This window comes from Magallana gigas, chromosome 4, assembly GCF_963853765.1.
Source record: "Magallana gigas chromosome 4, xbMagGiga1.1, whole genome shotgun sequence".
In the NCBI taxonomy this organism is placed as follows: domain Eukaryota; kingdom Metazoa; phylum Mollusca; class Bivalvia; order Ostreida; family Ostreidae; genus Magallana; species Magallana gigas.
In genome coordinates, this window is record NC_088856.1 from 30296560 (window position 1) to 30314896 (window position 18337).

Here is an 18337-nt window from a genome sequence, read left to right on the forward strand (position 1 = left end):
ACAAGAGGAGCTTTGTTTTTTCAAGGAATGGAACAGACCGTAAAAAAGTACTGAGCAAGATGTGGAGGGAACAGGTGTCAATCAAAGTCAACTGATGTCCTTGTCAGCTGATTTAAGACTTTCTATTCCAATCTAAATTAATTATCATTATTTGTGAAGAGAACTAGCTCTTTCAAAAAATATATGTGAAATGCTTGTATAGGAAATATTGTATGTGGAGATTCTACGGAATATAAACGAACACATCATGGCACGTAACATTGCTTTTTAAAGTGGATAGCAGGGAATGGGACTTGATTATCCGGAATCTTTACAAGAAAAAAAAAACACCCAAAAATCTTTTTTCCAAAATCTTCAAAATCTTAATCCGTGGAAAAGGAGCGGGTGTAGCGATGAGCGATTATTACCTTAAAGTTCAATTTTAGAGATATAATTTTGTTAAGTTTCCTATAACTTTCAATCGTGGAGGTGGAACATTCTCCCCTGCCCCGCCCCCTCACCTCCGATACTATACGTGCCTGACATCTGACCATGCGCGGATCCAGAAAATTTCTCGGGGATGGGGGTTGTCCAAGGTGTTGATTTGTTTTCTGATGAGCGTCTGAGGCTTTTCTTTTATGTCCAGTGGCGGAGGAGAGCTTCTGGATCCGGGCATTTCTTTTATGTCCAGTGGCGGAGGAGAGCTTCTGGATACGGGCTTGTCCTCAATTGTTTCTATTATTTTGTAAAGTGCTGCTCTAAACCTTAGTTACAGGTACTTATTAAAACTATAAAAATTAGTTGAATTTTTTGATTTTTTACTAATTTCATGATTTTATGATTTAATGTAATAGTGTAACAATGTTATTTTTCCTTAATGTTAAAATCCTGTTTCTTTTTTGCATCGAGTGTCTTACAGAGTTGCGGTCCTTTAAAAGGTTTGTGAAACAATCAATTCTAGAATAGGTGGACGTCGCGTATAATTTTGAAACTGTCATTGAAATTTATTAGGGTAACTGCTTTACACTGCGTGAATTCTCTCTAAACGCTGCCGTATTCGAATAGATAAGAAAATAGACAAAATAGATTCGAGTTTGGTCAATATTATGATACAATTATATCATTTCAAATTAATTTGTAATATATATAAATACAAAAAGTCAGTCTGCAAAATGTAGTAATGGTGGTGGCAGTGGTGCATGGTGCTTGTGTGCGTGGGGGGGGGGGGGCTAAGAGATGGGAGAATGAAGGAGGGGGCGTTTTCCCTCAATTTTGACAGCAATGCATCGCCCTCTCTCTTATTTCACAACCATTATAAATAAAATGTGAATTGCCATAGGATCGATTTAATTACTTTTTACAACTTAAAACCAAAATCATTTCAAAACTTTAAACGTCTCAAATCTTTTTAATTCAAACATGTGTCTATAATTAGAGACGTGTCTATTTTACTGGAACAGACATATATATTTAAGAATAATGATCAACTGCTTTAAAATATTGCCATATAAACCAACCCAATGGTATCGATTCACCACTTAAGGGCAAACGTCGACTTATTTAGCGTTGAGTACGTAGAGCTTAGATATATTATATATATCAGGCACTAAGATGGTGGGGGTGGGGGGGGTCTCATCAGAAGATTTTTTTTTAATTTACATTCCCCAACGGAATACGATTTTCAGGATTTTGCAAAGTAACCTCTCCCCCTTTTTTTGCTTGTCAATATTTTTTTGGATGAGTCTGTCCCACCCACTCCCTTTCAAAAACGATGCTACGTGCCTGAAAATATAAAATATGTATGTACATGTACTTTGATAAGATTGTCTTGTGTTATTTATAATTATATAGTTTATGAACTAAAAAGAAGAAATCACCAACAGTTAATTGAATAAAAAATTGGATAAAAATAACATAGCCCGCTTTAGAGGGGTACAGCCTGTTTGTTTGTTTTTTATACATATAACGTTACTTTATTATGATTGTCATAATACATGTACTTCGTGCATTATATATGACATACCGAACTAAAATACTAATTCACCTATATAGTATTTCTACTTGTGTCTTATTCTTTACATGTTCCTTATTTTTTTTAATTAAACTAAAGTTTCATTTTAGAAGAAGAAAAACATATATATATTAATTTATACTCTCAAGGAAAAAAAAGTATACAGACTTTCAGCCAGGCAAGCCAGGCAACGTCGAAAGCGATGAACGGGGAGTAACTCTTGTATTCTAATCAGGCTGGTCACGTTCAGAGCAAGATCAGCCATGTTTGGGGCACGCATACCAGACAGTTTAAAGAAAATGTAATTTTTTGTAAATAAGGTTTGTATTCTTATCACTTGACTAAAATTAAATTGCAAGCCATGGTGATTAAAACATATTATTCTAATTAGATTTGAAATTATGACTAGAAATATTAAAGTACTTTCGTTTTGAATCTAAATGTTCTGTATATTAAACTCCCTAAATTAGGTATAGATAATCAACAATATCAGTTTGAGTTATTTTTAAATGATTTAAAAAGTTTTGAAAACTGTCCAATAATTTCCAGCTGAAAAAAATATTCAGAAGGGGTGGGGAGGGGGGGGGTAATTTTAGTCATTTAAATGTGTGGATTTTATAGAGAAATCTACGTTCAAATAATGTTACATACAAAATCAGTTCTTCACTGTGACAGTGTCTGAGAATTTAAAAAAACATAAAAATCCTTTTTTTTTTTATAATTGAACATAAAAAATATAAGTATTACATATTTTTTTAGAGATTGAATAACCATGGACCCTCATTCCAGTGCCCAGGATGTACCTCGATGTGACCTTTGTGAGACCACTATAGTACACAGCTACTGTGACTTTTGTCATTTCAACCTCTGCACGCCATGTATAGGCAAACACATCTCAGATGGATACGACAAACATAAAATAGTCCCTTTTAAGGAACGAAGATCAACCCTCATTTATCCAACATGTGAAATACATCCAAACAAGAATTGTGATTTTCAGTGTGAGGATTGCGGAAACATTTTTGTTTGTTCTTCCTGTACTGCATCTAAGCAGCACAAGGGACATAGCTTTGTAGAAGTTACAGAAGTTTACAAGACAAAGAAAGGAGTTATTAAAAGAGACACAAAAGACTTTGAGAATCATATTTCCCCTAAGTATGAAGAAATTGCACTCGACTTGGAAAATCAGCTTTCCAACCTGGATGGAGGATATGAGAAACTTACAACAACAATGTCCAAACAAGGAGAGCAATGGCACAGAGAAATCGACATCATCATCAACAAAATGAAAACTGAACTCAGCGAGATAAAAGTGAAACACAGAGACATTTTACAGAAACACTTGAATGAAATCAAACAAATACAGTCTCTCATAAAAGAAACATTACAGACCATAAGGAAAATCGAGAAATCCACAAAAGTATCTTCAACCATTGAATACAGCTCTAAGATCAGAGAGTTCAGCAAGCTTCCACCCAAGGTTCAGGTATCATTGCCAACATTCATTCCAAAACCAATAGACCGTGAGAAGCTGTATAGTTTGTTTGGACAGATCACCCCATTATCTACTGCTACAGAAGAAAATGTTTTGTCACTAAACCAACCCAAAACTTCCGTCAGAGAACTACTGGATGAACCAGAGCTTGTTACCACAATACAGACTGGGTATACACATCTACGCAGTGTTACCTGTCTTAATGAAGAGAGGATATGGACGAGTGGAAAGACCAATGATATCAAATGCTTCAACATTAAAGGTTTACTCCTCCAAACAATCAAAACAAAATCAGGGATTTTTCCTTCTGATATAGTTGTAAACAGTGATGGGGATCTAATTGTCTCTGATGGAGCTAATGGGACAGTGTATAAAGTAAAGAATGGACAGACAGAAGTGTTGATCAGATTACAGGGGTGGTGGCCTGGTCAGCTGTATGTCACCTCTAAAGGTGATCTCCTGGTTGCCATGTTCAGTGATGATGAAACTCAATCCAAAGTTATCCGTTACTCAGGATCTACAGAGAAACAAACCATTCACATTGATGAAGAAGGTAAACCTCTGTACTCAGGGAATGATAAAATTAAATACATCACAGAGAACAGAAACCATGACATCTGTGTAGCTGACCGCGGGGCTGGTGCAGTAGTGATGGTTAATCAAGGCGGGAAACTCAGATGGAGATACACCGGTCATCCCTCAGTTACCAAGAACAAACCGTTTGAACCCTTGGGTATCTCAACAGACAGTCAGAGTCGTATCCTGACAGCAGACAGTGACAACCATTGTATCCACATTCTGGATCAGAATGGACAGTTTCTCCGTTACATTGATAACTGTGATCTTAAGGATCCTTATGGTATATGTGTGAACAATAATGACAATCTGTTTGTGTGTGAGTTCTACAAAGGCAATGTAAAGAAAATCAAATATCTAAAGTAGACATCATCAATTATAAAGATGTGATGAAAATCAAACAAAAGTGGCCTTTTTCTGACGTGTACATATTGAATTTCATTGTTGGCATTTTCTTTGAAATTGATTTAAACTTTGCTTTCCTTAGACTGATTGATTCATAAAATCTATTCTTTCATTATTATAATATTATTAATTCTATTTTCAATAAAAAAAAAAAACATCTCTAATCCAATTCCATTATTTGAAGTAAGTAGTATTTGAGTATTGTTTGCATGTTATATACAGCTGTTGTACCTTATCAAATAAATTGACAAGTGTCATGATCATCAGTGTCATGTCAGTTACCAAGATAGAAGGAGATTTCGCATGTTGCTCAGTCCTATACACACAATAAACGGTACTGGTATTTCATGTACATACATGTATATGTAAAAGTTATATATTATCATAACATATTTATTATTTAGAAATTATAAATAAAAAATATTTTATGGGCTTAAATTGACAGGGACCATATATAACTGTTTTTAAGCTGTTAAAAGTACACGAGGAGCGGATCGAGGATCCGATTTTAATCAGATTGTAGAAATGTTCCGATCAATCATATTACAAATTCTGCATTTTAATTTAACCGTCTCTCTGAAAGTTTACTTTTGACCCCCCCCCCCAAAAAAAATAAGCTCGATCAAAAAACCAAGAGGCCCATATGCGACATCGCTCACTTGAACAATATTTCTTGTTTCATCCTATTTTGTAATGTTTAAATATGAATATTATTGTTAAACTCTCTTATATTGCACGACTTAAAAAAGAAGCTTATTTGGTAGTGAGAGGGGGGGGGGGACATCATACCCTAAAATCAAAGATGGATTAACTGAGCAATTTTATCATAGGCCTCAACATATTAAAGATAACAAAATTGTAAACTGAACTATAAATGATTATAAAAAGTGAGAGAAGGTCACTGTGCTATTAATATATAGTAATATAACAAACCGTAGCATGTATTTTTTTTTTTGAAATATTGGTCGGGGGGTCTCAATTTTAACAATCTAGAATCTACACTATCTTAGGATGCATGCATAATAATCTCACAAATTGTAGCACTGTAGTTCTTGAGAAAAATTATACTTCAGAAAAGTCATAAGATATAACATTGCAATAGCTTCCAATAATAGCTCTAAAAATAAGAAAATCAGCTGTTTGTAGCCTGTATACCCCTATAGAAAATTTAGACTCGCCCACTCTCAGGTAACACACCTGAGTGACCAAATCGATTGCTTTCAATTTTAGCTCTCGAGGTGGGTAGTCGATGTGTTTTTCGTGCGCGTTTGATGGCTCAATCACAGCTATCGTCGCCATACGCCGAGGGAAGGCAGACTCCTCGGGACCAATTACGAGTTGATGTTTCCGAATCTGAACAAATGGAGACAGAAAATGAATTTTCAGGGAACGAAAGTACTTACACGCCAAGAAATGGCACTAGAACACGTTCGCCAGTTATGGGCACAAGTAAAAACACGCCGTTTCGGGGCACGAGAAAATCGCCTGTTCAGGGCACTAGAAACAATACAGACATTGGGGTAAGAAGCTAGTCTGAAAGTCCAGAACGTGAACGTTTGAGAACTAAACGCAAACATAAGTACAAGGAATCCAGTGACGAAAGTTCAGATAATTTATCATCATCAGAATCGAACGATTCTAGCGACTCCAATTCGGGTCTTGATTCGGACACTAATTTTGATCCTTCTAGCATTATAGAAAAAGGTTCAAAGGTTCCTAAAAAAAATCACAAAATACATTGCTAAGTATGCAAATCAAGGTATCTCAAAAAAGATCAGACAGGAAGTCACTAAAAACTGTGGAATTCCAAATAGTAAACAATTACAACCTAAGCAAACAGACAGATTTGTAAAGAAAATGTTTAGAAAAAAGTTTAATCAGCCTCTATCAGATAAGAAAGAAAGAACTATTATCAATACTCAGTCACGAATTTTAGACGCAACAGGCCCGTTGGCGATTTTATGGAATGAAGCTGAAAAATTAAAGAAACGGGACAAAGGCGTTGATCCCGTTGATGTCATCAATATTGTTCAACGTGCCTTAGTTTTAATTGGGAATGCCCATTTTGTTTTCATGACAGATAGAAGAAAGGGTCTTTTGAGTAGAATCTTACCAGACTGTGTAGATTTAGTTGACGACAGCATGGCTAAGAAAGCCTTATTAAAGTCAAAAAATTATCTGTTTGGTAAAAAATTTCGTAAGATTTTGACAAATGATGGAAAAGATTACAAAGAATTGTACGAGATGATTCCCCAATACAAACGGGTACCTAACAAAAATGTTTATTTCGGTCAAAAGTCTCATTACAGCTCAGAGAACAAGTAGCAACAACAGCAGTTTTTTCGTTACGTGCCCCCAAGCAACAACTTCCGGTTTGGGGGCCAGACCAGCAGAGGCCAATATCAGAGAAAGTCTTGGCCACGAGATCAGAACCAGACAAGAACGATCAAGAACTAATACAGGTAAGAACAGCTTGTTTATTTCCTCAAAACCCAGAACAATCATCAGTGCCAATCGCAGGGAGAATAAAATATTTCTATCAGAATTGGAAAGTTCTTACGAGAGACCAATGGGTATTGCATGTAGTCCAAGGCTTAACTTTGGACTTTGTTCAACCCCAGTTCAAACCCACCCCCCTTTTCAACCATTTTTCAATCAGATCAAAACGGATCTAGTCGACCAAGAAATAAAATCAATGTTAGAGAAAAGAGCAATAAAAGTAGTAAAAGATCAAAAGGGTTTCTTAAGCTATCTATTTCTGGTACAGAAAAAGGAGGGGGGCAACGCCCTGTTGTGAATCTAAAGGAATTAAACGGGTTTCTGAAATACCAACATTTCAAGATGGAAGGCATTCATTTAGTAAAGGATATAATACAGCAGAAAGATTGGCTTGTGAAATTGAATCTAAAAGATGCATATTTCACAATACCGATTCACAAAAAGTTTCAGAAATTTCTGCAATTCAGATGGAAAGAAGAAATTTACGAATTTACATGCCTTCCATTTGGAATATCGGTAGCACCCCTTGTTTTCACAAAAATGATGAAGGTTCCAATCAGTTGCTTGAGAAAAATGGGTGTTCGTCTGGTCGTTTATCTGGACGATATCCTCATTATGAATCAGTCGAAACAAGGAGTTCTGACCGATTGCAAGTGCGCGATAAATGTATTGGAAAGCCTGGGTTTTGTCGTAAATTACGAAAAATCAGTGTTAGTCCCATCCAGTGTGATGGAATATCTAGGATTTACAGTAAATACAATAGACATGACTCTGTCACTTCCAAAGCAAAAAATTCAAAAGATAAAGGAGCTGAGTCGACAAGTTATTCAAAGCAATCATGTGTCGATACGCTTTCTGTCCGAACTGATAGGGAATTTAACTGCGTCAATTCAAGCGATATTCCCGGCTCCGTTGCATTATCGCCACTTGCAATCAGAGAAGAACATGGTCCTAAGACAGGGTGTGGGATACAACACAATTGTGACGTTATCCGATCAAGCCATACAAGAGGTAAACTGGTGGGTAAATCAGGTAGAGGTGTGGAACAGAAAGTCCCTTATAAATCCCAATCCCGCAGTTATAATTCAAAGCGACGCAAGCAAAAACGGGTGGGGTGCAGTATGCGAGAAAGTGCGCATAGGAGGGATTTGGCTGTCAGGGGAGTCTCAAAACCATATAAACGTTTTGGAACTTTTAGCGGTAACGTACGCGGTGAAAGCATTTTTAAAAGAAAAATCGGATCTGCAAGTTCTAGTTCAAACCGACAACAAGACCGCTATGACGTATATAAACAAAATGGGGGAACCCAATCCACTCAATGCAATCAAATTGCCCTCGATCTCTGGGAATGGTGTCTTCAAAGAAACATAATAATAAGAGCAGATCATATACCAGGTCACCAAAATCTTATAGCAGACTGGGAATCGAGGCATCATTCGGATTCGAGCAGTTGGATGTTGAATCCACAATTGTTTCAGACACTTTGTCAAATGACCATAGATTGCAATGTAGACCTTTTTGCCGATCGAACAAACGCTCAACTACCGACTTACATGAGCTGGCTCCCAGATCCCCATGCAGTAGCGTACGATGCTCTTCTCCATCCATGGAACAATATCAAGGGATATGCCTTTCCCCCGTTTTGTCTTATAGCTCGTTGTCTCAAAAAGACGAGAATGGAAAAGACGACGATTCTATTAATCGCCCCTGCTTGAACAACACAACCATGGTACGCAACTCTCCTAGAGATGTCTGTACAGGACCCAGTTCTCCTCCCGGTCCACCCGCAAACTTTGATAGCCCCGGACGGTCAGATTCACCCACTTCTTCAAAACGAATCCCTATAAGTAGTAGGCTGGGTTGTTTCAGGAATAATCTTAAATCGTATTCGCTATCAGAGGACACTGAAAAACTACTTTTCAGTTCCTGGTCAAAAGGAACAAACAGTTCTTACGACTCAGCCTGGAATAAGTGGACACGCTGGTGACTGGAAAGGCAAACTGATCCCTTTTCGGTATCTATAAGTTCCGTGTTAGAATTCTTGAGCTGGTTACATCATAGCGGTTATCAGTATCGTACAATTAACGTTCATATGTCCGCTATTTCATCCGTACTACCCTTTGCAGATAATTTACCTGTTGGTCAACATTATCTTGTCAAACATCTTATGAAGGGAATTTTGAAAGAAAACCCACCCTTGCCAAAATATACCGTTTTGTGGGATGTAGATCTTGTACTTTCATATTTGAAAGACTTGCCAGATAACAAAGATTTATCTTTAAAAGTATTATCCAAAAAATTAGCTACATTGTTAGCTATTGCAGCCCCAAAACGTGTCTCTGAATTGGCACGTTTAGATATACGTTTTATGAAATTAACACCTGAGTATGTTGTTTTTCGTTTACCAGGTATATCAAAAACCCAGAGGGACTGCAACGCTAAAGAAGTCACCTATCACAGATTTTCTGACGAACGCATCTGTGTTCTGGAGTGTTTATGTGTCTATTTGGAAGCCACAAAAGGTTTCAGGAATGGGGACAATGCTGAGGTAAGCGATCCTTTGCTTCGTGCAGTAGTCAAGCCTCATAAAGGATTAACACCAAACACCATTTCAAACTGGATAAAAAACAGTATGACTTTATCTGGAATATATACTGCAAAGTTTCAGGCGCACTCTGCGTCCACTAGTAAGGCTAATAACAAAGGAGTTTCTTTAAATGAGATTTTGGATATGGCTGATTGGACAAATGTATCAACTTTCAAAAATTTTTATTGCAGAGCAGTCTCATCTGCAGGTTCATATGGGAATGCAGTATTATCGTGTGGTGAGTGCACAAATTTATAATTTGTGAGCTTTGAACGTGCAATGTTATATCTTATGACTTTTCTGAAGTATAATTGAAGATTTCATGAAGGCGCTTTAGCGCCTGATATGAAATATAGATTATACGAAGAAAAGTCATAAGCTATAACATTGCAATCCCGCCACACCCAAACCCTTATATACACTCTTGACTTTGTAATATACAATATATATATATATATATATATATATATATATATATATATATATATATATATATATATATATATATATATATATATATTCGTTTAAAGCAATTACTTTTGTATGCTTTTAGATGATGTGGATGCAGCCGGTTTTCCGCCTTGAAAAGATTCCTGGAATTATTTTGTATATAAACTGAAAATAAATGGTTGTATAAGATTTATTTCCGATGTAATTTATCTTATAAAAAGAAAAAAAATTGAAAGCAATCGATTTGGTCACTCAGGTGTGTTACCTGAGAGTGGGCGAGTCTAAATTTTCTATAGGGGTATACAGGCTACAAACAGCTGATTTTCTTATTTTTAGAGCTATTATTGGAAGCTATTGCAATGTTATATCTTATGACTTTTCTTCGTATAATCAATATTTCATATCAGGCGCTAAAGCGCCTTCATAAAATCTTCAATTTAAAACACCTTCCCTGTTTTTCTTCATAATGAATTTTGAACCCTCTTCAGGCTGCAGTATTGGTCCAGAGTCATGATTATGAAGCATTGAAGTTCTCGAGAACATCAACATATCTAAACATTTTTGATACTTATCTATATGTTTTTCTATGTTTAACTTTGAATTCCTCTTCTGACCTCAGTATTGGTCTGGGGGTCACTATTTTATTAATTATTTTAACAATCTACACTATCTTAAGATGCTTGCACAGTAATTCAATAAGTTATAGCATTGCAGTTCTTGAGAAGAAGATTTTTAAACATCATCTGGGGTCAAGTTTTTTTTTAAGAATTTATGAACTTCATTATATATACAAGATTTAGTGTAACTATTGGTACTCGAGATGATTTTTTAAGACACACCCCTTATTTTCACTGTTTTGTAAAAAAAAAAAATCAACAATTTAGAATTCCCTTCCCATAAAGATGCTTTGTACTAAGTTTGGTTAATTTGGCCCAGCGGTTCTAAAGAAGACGTCAAAAATGTGAAAAGTTTACGGATGGATGGACGGATAATAGGTGATCAGAAACTCTAATTTGAATTTTAAGTAAGGGTCACCTAAAAACCCCAATTCACCTTCTTAATGGTAAGATTCACAGTTCAAATTAGAATACTTGTTAAAAACAAAGTCATTTAAGAAAATAAACAACTTGTTAATCTTTTATGATTCTATTCATTTTTTTTTTTTTTAAAGTTTCATAAAGACAGAATAAATTATTATGCACACTACCAAACCTGTCTGTGTACAGAGAATACTATAGTAAAACAATCAAATTATTGTTTGCTTTTCCTTTACACAAGTCCACAAGTTAATATTACATCATTGAGAAATACAAATAGTTATACAACAGTCAAAAAGAAGAAAAATCTTTGTAAATATGTTCATTGCACTTTACTGACTGTGCATCAGTCATCCGTTTGTCCGACTGTTTGTTTGTTGATAAGTCTCTCAATATGAGAATGTCCATTGTCTGGTCACCACTCGTGGGGGTACCTATTGCAGTCTCTAGGGCAGTGTTTACATTACGACTGTGGTAGATTGTATTTAACGTACGGAACTTCTACATCCTCTCCCTCCGTATCGTTACAGCACAGCTCCAGCACTAAAGCTTTTACGTGACTAGGAATCTTCTTCTTGGAGACTCTTTTAACTACTTCTGATAATCTGCAATTCAATACATCATTTTGATAAAAATAAGAATACATAAAAATGTACACATATGAAGAAAAAATAAAGGCGATCTTTCTACCATTGCTTGAGATATTAATGCATGTCAATTGATTCTTCTCACACAAGCCGAGAACTATGGAACGCCAAATTAACATATATTCAAATATTTGTACCTATCTTCAAATCATTGTACCTATCTTCAATTAATTGTACCTATCTTCAAATCATTTGAAGATAGGTACAATTGAATTAAAGATAGGTACAATTATTTGAAGATAGGTACAATTGAATTGAAGATAGGTGTAAATAATTATACCTATGTACAAATGAATTATACCTAGGTACAAATGAATTATACCTAGGTACAAATGAATTATACCTATCTTCAATTCAATTAAAGATAGGTTCAATTGAATTATACCTATCTCTAATTCATTTGAAGATAGGTAAAATTCATTTAAAGATAGGTACAATTGATTTGAAGATAGGTTCAATTCAGACATATCTACAAAGGATTTGAGGATAGGTACAATTCAATTATACCTAGGTTCAATTCGTTTTGTGTATTGTTGAAAATAATGAACGCTCCCTTGAAGACATTTCAACAAGGAGGGAAACGAGGGAAGCACCAACAACGAAGATGAAAGAAGAAATAAATATATATATATATATATATATATATATATATATATATATATATATATATATATATATATATATATATATATATATATATATATATATGTGGGCAATATATTTGCAAAAGGCATCATTTACTTATTAAAATATACATGTATATCAATAAGTAAGCCAAAAACATGTATACCCGAATACCCCAAAAGTGACGGAGTTAGGGTAGTGACGTAGTTAGGGTCACTATATACCTAAATAAAAAACTGGCTTTATTATTTTCTATAATTTTATCAAAGAATGTATAATTCAGTTGATAATCATTCTATTTATTAAAGCGGTAACAATTATTATGAGTTTTTGTTTGTTTTAAGGTTCAATCTTTCGAAAAGTTGACAAAATCATATTGCCTATTTTATCATCCCGATCCCGATTTTATTTCGCGCACGGAAATGACGTACTATACAGGGAGTATTCATTATTGCCAATATTTTAGTAATTGAAGATAGGTTCAATTCTATTGTACCTATCTTTAATTCAATTGTACCTATCTTCAATTCATTGCATTTGTACCTATCTTCAATTCAATTGTACCTATCTTCAAATGAATTTAAGATAGGTATAATTGAATTGTACCTATCTCTAATTCAATCTGAAGATAGGTACAATTGAATTGAAGATAGGTACAATTGAATTAAAGATAGGTACAATTGAATTGAAGATAGGTACAATTATTTGAAGATAGGTACAAATATTTGAATATATGTTAATTTGGCGTTCCATAGAGAACTGTAATTTAATGAATTGAATGTCTGTTAAAATAGTTCAGTTTTCAAAACAAAAGTTCTTATACTAGTTTTGATACAAGAATACCCCCATCTACTCTGAGCAATAAAAATCCAGTTTCACCGAAATCTCTACGAGTTCATTATTATAGTCTTGAGAATATTTGTGTCTAGTTGACATTCTGCCATGAATGTTTTTACTCTTCCAAGACCTGAATAATTCAGAACACAAAAACATGATTAACTTACGGTAGTCCCAGTCGCTCCTGTCGTTTGGCGGGGGGCATGAAGAATGAATACAACATGGACACGCCCTGTGATAACATGGTGATCTCCAGCTTGTATTCTTTCTACAAAGGTATATAGACATCATAATTATCAAGGTGACATCAAAATTTCTGACCCAGAGTCACAGAGTCCAATACTATCTATTGACAGCCAACAAAATGTTTAAAGAACGCTCATTTTTGGATATATGGAATCAATTCCAGCTTTGGCAGACAATCATGGGTCCATACATGTATCTAATAATAACAGACTAGTTTACCTGGAAATAATCTAAAAATTCCTGTAGCGTCATCTCTCCTTGAACTTCAAATCAGTCCCATAATGTGAAGTAGGTGTCATAATACTAAAATAATAAAGTACAAACATATACATGTATTTGAGAAAGAGCACACAGAGGCGCATCACAGTTTTTAAAGTTCTGATTGAATTCATTACCTTGTTCTTGGGTGCTGCTATTGGTTCTGAGAAAGCAAAGAAGGGCAAGGCCAGATTTACAAATCCATTCTTGTAGCTTTCTAATTTATTATGTCCTTGTACAAGCTGTAAAAGAGAACTTTAATATTGTAAAAGTGGTAATAACCATACATCAAATGACAAGTTTTACAACAAATGCATGCCGAAATATTTTTGATCAGGTGTGGATCCAGGATTTTTTCCAGGGGAGATGGTGGATTTACTCCCCCCCCACCCCCCCCCCCCCCCGCCAATGAAAGAAAACTTTACTGAATATAATTTACATATTCAACAAAATGCTCAAAAGTTAAAGCCCCCCTTTTTATTATACAAGGGATGGGGGATCCAGTGTTTATTTTTTATATTTAGTCTCCCTCCAGATCTGAGCATGAATATCCTTGGAACATATAGTTTTCCCTTGGAAAAAGACACAAACCTTTCCCTAGCTAACGTAGCTCAAACAAAATCAAAATGAACAGGTACATGAACAATTTATGCCATAAAACATAACCTGCACTCAAAGCACGAGTGGCTATGATCCCTTAACGACCAGACATACCTTGATGAGTTCTACGGCCAATAGGCCTGTGATGAGAGCTATGGTGGTAGCAATGGCTGAGATGATCTTTCCAGCAATCAACTTACTCTGAAACATATTAGATTTCTTTACATTTTATTTTAGAAATTTGGCTGTTGTATATATCATTCTTGATCATTTGCTAAACAGCATATATATTTCTTCAGTGGTTTTTAAAAATCTTAAGATCGGTCCAACCCCAAAATCCACACCAAGACCCAATAAAAGAGCCTAATGATATATACTTCTTTCTGTACATTTTTATATAGACTTAATACATTTGCCACATATAGTTGGATGCTTACATTATATATATGCTTCAGACATTTCATTAATGTCATGTATCTAAAGAACTGACTAACATGTACATTTTACATTAACTCTGTGTATACCGGTATAACTAAATCAACCATATATAAACCACCCCCGATTATTTTTTAATCCATTAATCATCCTCAGTATACCTTGTCTGATCTGCTAACAGAATGTCATAGTTCTCGCTCATATTGGAAGCAGCCAGGATAAAGTCCATGTGGAAATTAGTATCAACGTTTTTCTTGAACTCGATAGCTCGACTAATTTCATGGCCTTTACTTTCTCCACAGGGGGCAAGTCCTTTTGTAGATTTTCCAAAGCATCAATATCTGCATTTGGAAAAACAAGATACATTAAAATATATATTGTTATAGAAGTTATGCTATTTTACCAAAGAAGGTTTTTTTACTTTTTATGTCCATGCGAATTTTGTATCAATCTTTGTGCACTTTGCATATAAATTTCTTTAAAATTCATGAAAAAGAATCCCTTCTGAATGTGAAAAATTTGGCCCTCAATTAGATGAATGATCTTTTATTCAACCATTAATCATTGACCTTGATGTTCAATTCAAGACCTGGTTTGTATGTTTTGTTTTTTTCAAAAGCATACAAAGAGAGAGGACCGGCCTGCCTCTAAATAAATCTTAGATATTTTGATAGGTTTTGTTTAAAGGAATAAAAAAAAATAAAAAACCTTTTGCAATACAAATATTTTTCTACCCTTTCCATCTCCAACAGAAACCAAATTCCCTGTTTGTTCATTCATTCATTCAAACTTTATTTCCTCTTTTCAGAGATTTGAAAACTTTATGGTTTGTTAATAAACTATATACAAATATATAATTACATACATTAAGTGAATATCAAGAAATAAAGTCAATAAATAAAACAAGAGGCCCATGGGCCACATCGCTCACCTGAGGAACAATAGGTATGATAAAATCAGCTTAATGGAGTCATAATATAAACAATCTGGACAATGTACAATAATACATGTAGATCATGTGGAAATAAAATCCATTTCCCCCCCTTGATATTCTTTTGTTTATAATCATTAGTCCCTTTTCTAACAGGGTGATTTTATAGTCATATCACATGTTGAGTATTGCAGTTCTCAAAAAGATCCTTAACAATTGTTTATATATGGGATATAAAGCTATATCAAACTCTGAACCTTCTTGTGAGGCTGAAGAATTGTCCTGAAGACAAAGTCTTAACAATTATAAAAATCATCTGGCTGATTAGTTTCTGAGATGAAGATTTTTAAAGATTTACTCTATATATTCCTATGTAAAACTTTAACACCGCCTATGGTTGCCCCACCCTACCCCAGGGGGCCATGATTTTCACAACTTGGAATTTACACTACCTGAGGATGCTTCCACACAAGTTTCAGCTTTCCTGGCCGATTAGTTTCTGAGAAGAAGATTTTTAAAGATTTACTCTATTCATTCCTATGTAAATCTTCGACCCCCATTGTGGCCCACCCTACCCCCGAGGGTCATGAATTTCACAACTTTGAATCTACACTACCTGAAAATGCTTCCACACAAGTTTCAGCTTTCCTGGCCGATTAGTTTCTGAGAAGAAGATTTTTAAAGATTTACTCAATATATTCGTATGTAAAACTTCGACCCCCCCATTGTGGCCCCACCCTACCCCCGGGGATCATGAATTTCACAACTTTGAATCTACACTTCTTGAGGATGCTTTCACACAAGTTTCAGCTTTCCTGGCTGATTAGTTTCTGAGAAGAAGTTTTTTTTAAGATTTACTCTATATATTCCTATGTAAAACTGGTTGCCCCACCCTACCCCCAGGGCTCATGAATTTCACAATTTTGAATCTACACTTTCTGAGAATGCTTCCACACAAGTTTCAGCTTTCCTGGCTTTATGGTTCTTGAGAAGAAGATTTTTTAAAATTTCTCGAAATGTTTTATTAATTTCTAATTATCTCCCCTTGAAAACGAGTGTGACCCTTAATTTTCACAACTTTGAATCCCCATTGACTAAGGATGCTTTGTGCCAAGTTTGGTTGAAATTGGCCCAGTATTTCTTGAGAAGATGTTGAAAATGTGAAAAGTTTACGGACAGACGGAAGGACGGACAGACGGACAGTCAGACAGACAGACGGAAAACAGACAAAATGTGATCAGAATTACTCACTTGAGTTTTCAGCTCAGGTGAGCTAAAAGCAAACGAATAAATAAATAAATGAATACACAAATCAATAAATTAATACAAAGAAGTTGAAGTTAATAACCGGAGTCATTAACAAAAGAAATTATAGACATGGTGCGCTAGTATGTTGTTGACAAATCTCATACTAACTTAAAATAGAGGAGTTGAAAGGCCTAGGCATCACCGTAGTCCAATGTGATACTCGTTTTCTCATCAGTGTATGTTTAAGAATAGTTCTTCGTATGAAAGGCCCCTGAGTTCGCAACAAAGATAAATGTTGAAAAAGTTTGAGATATCTGTCCACCAATTATTGCAAATCGAGTAAGTCGCTGTACAGGAGCAAGTAATGTGAGCAGCGTTGTGTCACCTGTCTTGATGACAAGTACATGTAGTGATTTTTACCTCTGTCTTTTAACAATGTTTCGAGGGAATTTTTTTCAATTAATATTACAGGTTTTCTTTATATATCAAAGTTTCTCTTTGAATATATATATACACATACAAAGGGTGAGGATATTGTGTATTGGAAAGATGAGGGACTGGAGGGGAAATACTAGGATTACAATTTTATATTGGCAATTAAATGAGAGAGAGAGAGAGAGAGAGATGTCATTCCAATTTTCAATAAATAATTATCATAATGCACCAAAGAAATCAAGATAACAGTCAAATTTAATGCCTGCATAATGCTGATTTTCCAGTGTAATGTAGAATGGTGACCCCCGTAGAAAAATGACCCCCCGGTCATTATTCTACGTAGAAAAATGACCCTTTTGCCTAAAGAATAAGTGTCATTTTCATAAAAATGAGCACACTCTACATGAAGAAAAGTGACCCCTGTAGAATAATGACCCCTTTATAAATTAAAGTTTTTCAGTATATTTTTTTATTATTTATGAGATAGTTTTACAATTATATTGTAATTTCTACTGCAGTTTACAGAAAGTAACAGAAATTATAATTCACATAAAACATGCATTGTGCTTATTTACAATTCTTAGCTGATATATTCACTCTAGACACTCTACAGAACCATGATTCCAAATTTGGAAAAATTCAATACATAATTATGGATTTTGCAGCATTGATACACATGCATGAAATCTGAAGAAACAGTCCAGTCATAATTTACCTAAACAACATCTAGCTCATTGGCACATTATATGTTCCTCAAATAGCATAAATTGAGGAAACTTTAATCTCAAGGATTAAAATACATGTAAAACATAAACATTCCATATTTTACCAAATTTATTTTGTTCATCTTCTTATAAAAAAGCTTAATTATGTCTGATTTTATAAAAAAAATTGTCATAAAAATCACAAGTTTTTCTTTAATTACAAAAAAGAATTGTTTTCAAATACCACAAAAAAGGTAAAATAGAAAAGTATAGGAATTTCCCTATCCATTAAGGTATTATACATGTAGGTATTGGTTTATAAAAAATAAAGTT

At 34.7% G+C, this 18337-nt stretch overlaps 2 protein-coding genes and 1 long non-coding RNA gene across 4 annotated transcripts in view; 2 read left to right on the forward strand and 1 right to left on the reverse strand.

The window, feature by feature from the left end:
- Positions 1-2220: 2220 nt before the first annotated feature.
- On the forward strand, positions 2221-4664 carry LOC136274648 (E3 ubiquitin-protein ligase TRIM71-like). The gene is made up of 2 exons (XM_066082000.1): positions 2221-2310; positions 2750-4664. Exon 2 carries the CDS (start codon positions 2763-2765, stop codon positions 4425-4427), a length of 1665 nt encoding a protein of 554 aa, XP_065938072.1. The 5' UTR covers positions 2221-2310; positions 2750-2762; the 3' UTR covers positions 4428-4664.
- Positions 4665-5614: 950 nt separating this feature from the next.
- LOC109617710 (uncharacterized) lies at positions 5615-10195 on the forward strand. Its single transcript, XR_010713084.1, has 4 exons — positions 5615-6928; positions 9374-9513; positions 9744-9790; positions 10106-10195. It is a non-coding gene; the product is annotated as an uncharacterized lncRNA (long non-coding RNA).
- A 949-nt stretch (positions 10196-11144) lies between these two features.
- The window catches only part of LOC136269641 (ubiquitin-like modifier-activating enzyme 1), a 110567-nt gene continuing 103374 nt past the window's right edge, over positions 11145-18337 (reverse strand). Inside the window, exons 1-7 of one of the 2 annotated variants that reach the window (XM_066082002.1) lie at positions 17034-17182; positions 14848-15027; positions 14366-14452; positions 13789-13893; positions 13613-13696; positions 13315-13415; positions 11145-11644 (exon numbers count right to left, since the gene is read on the reverse strand). In XM_066082002.1, the coding sequence (XP_065938074.1) occupies positions 11503-11644; positions 13315-13415; positions 13613-13645 (276 nt within the window). In that variant the 5' untranslated portion in view covers positions 13646-13696; positions 13789-13893; positions 14366-14452; positions 14848-15027; positions 17034-17182 and the 3' untranslated portion in view covers positions 11145-11502. Of the gene's footprint in view, positions 11645-13314; positions 13416-13612; positions 13697-13788; positions 13894-14365; positions 14453-14847; positions 15028-17033; positions 17183-18337 lie in introns of those variants that run through there. The other variant, XM_066082001.1, reaches the window with a different exon arrangement.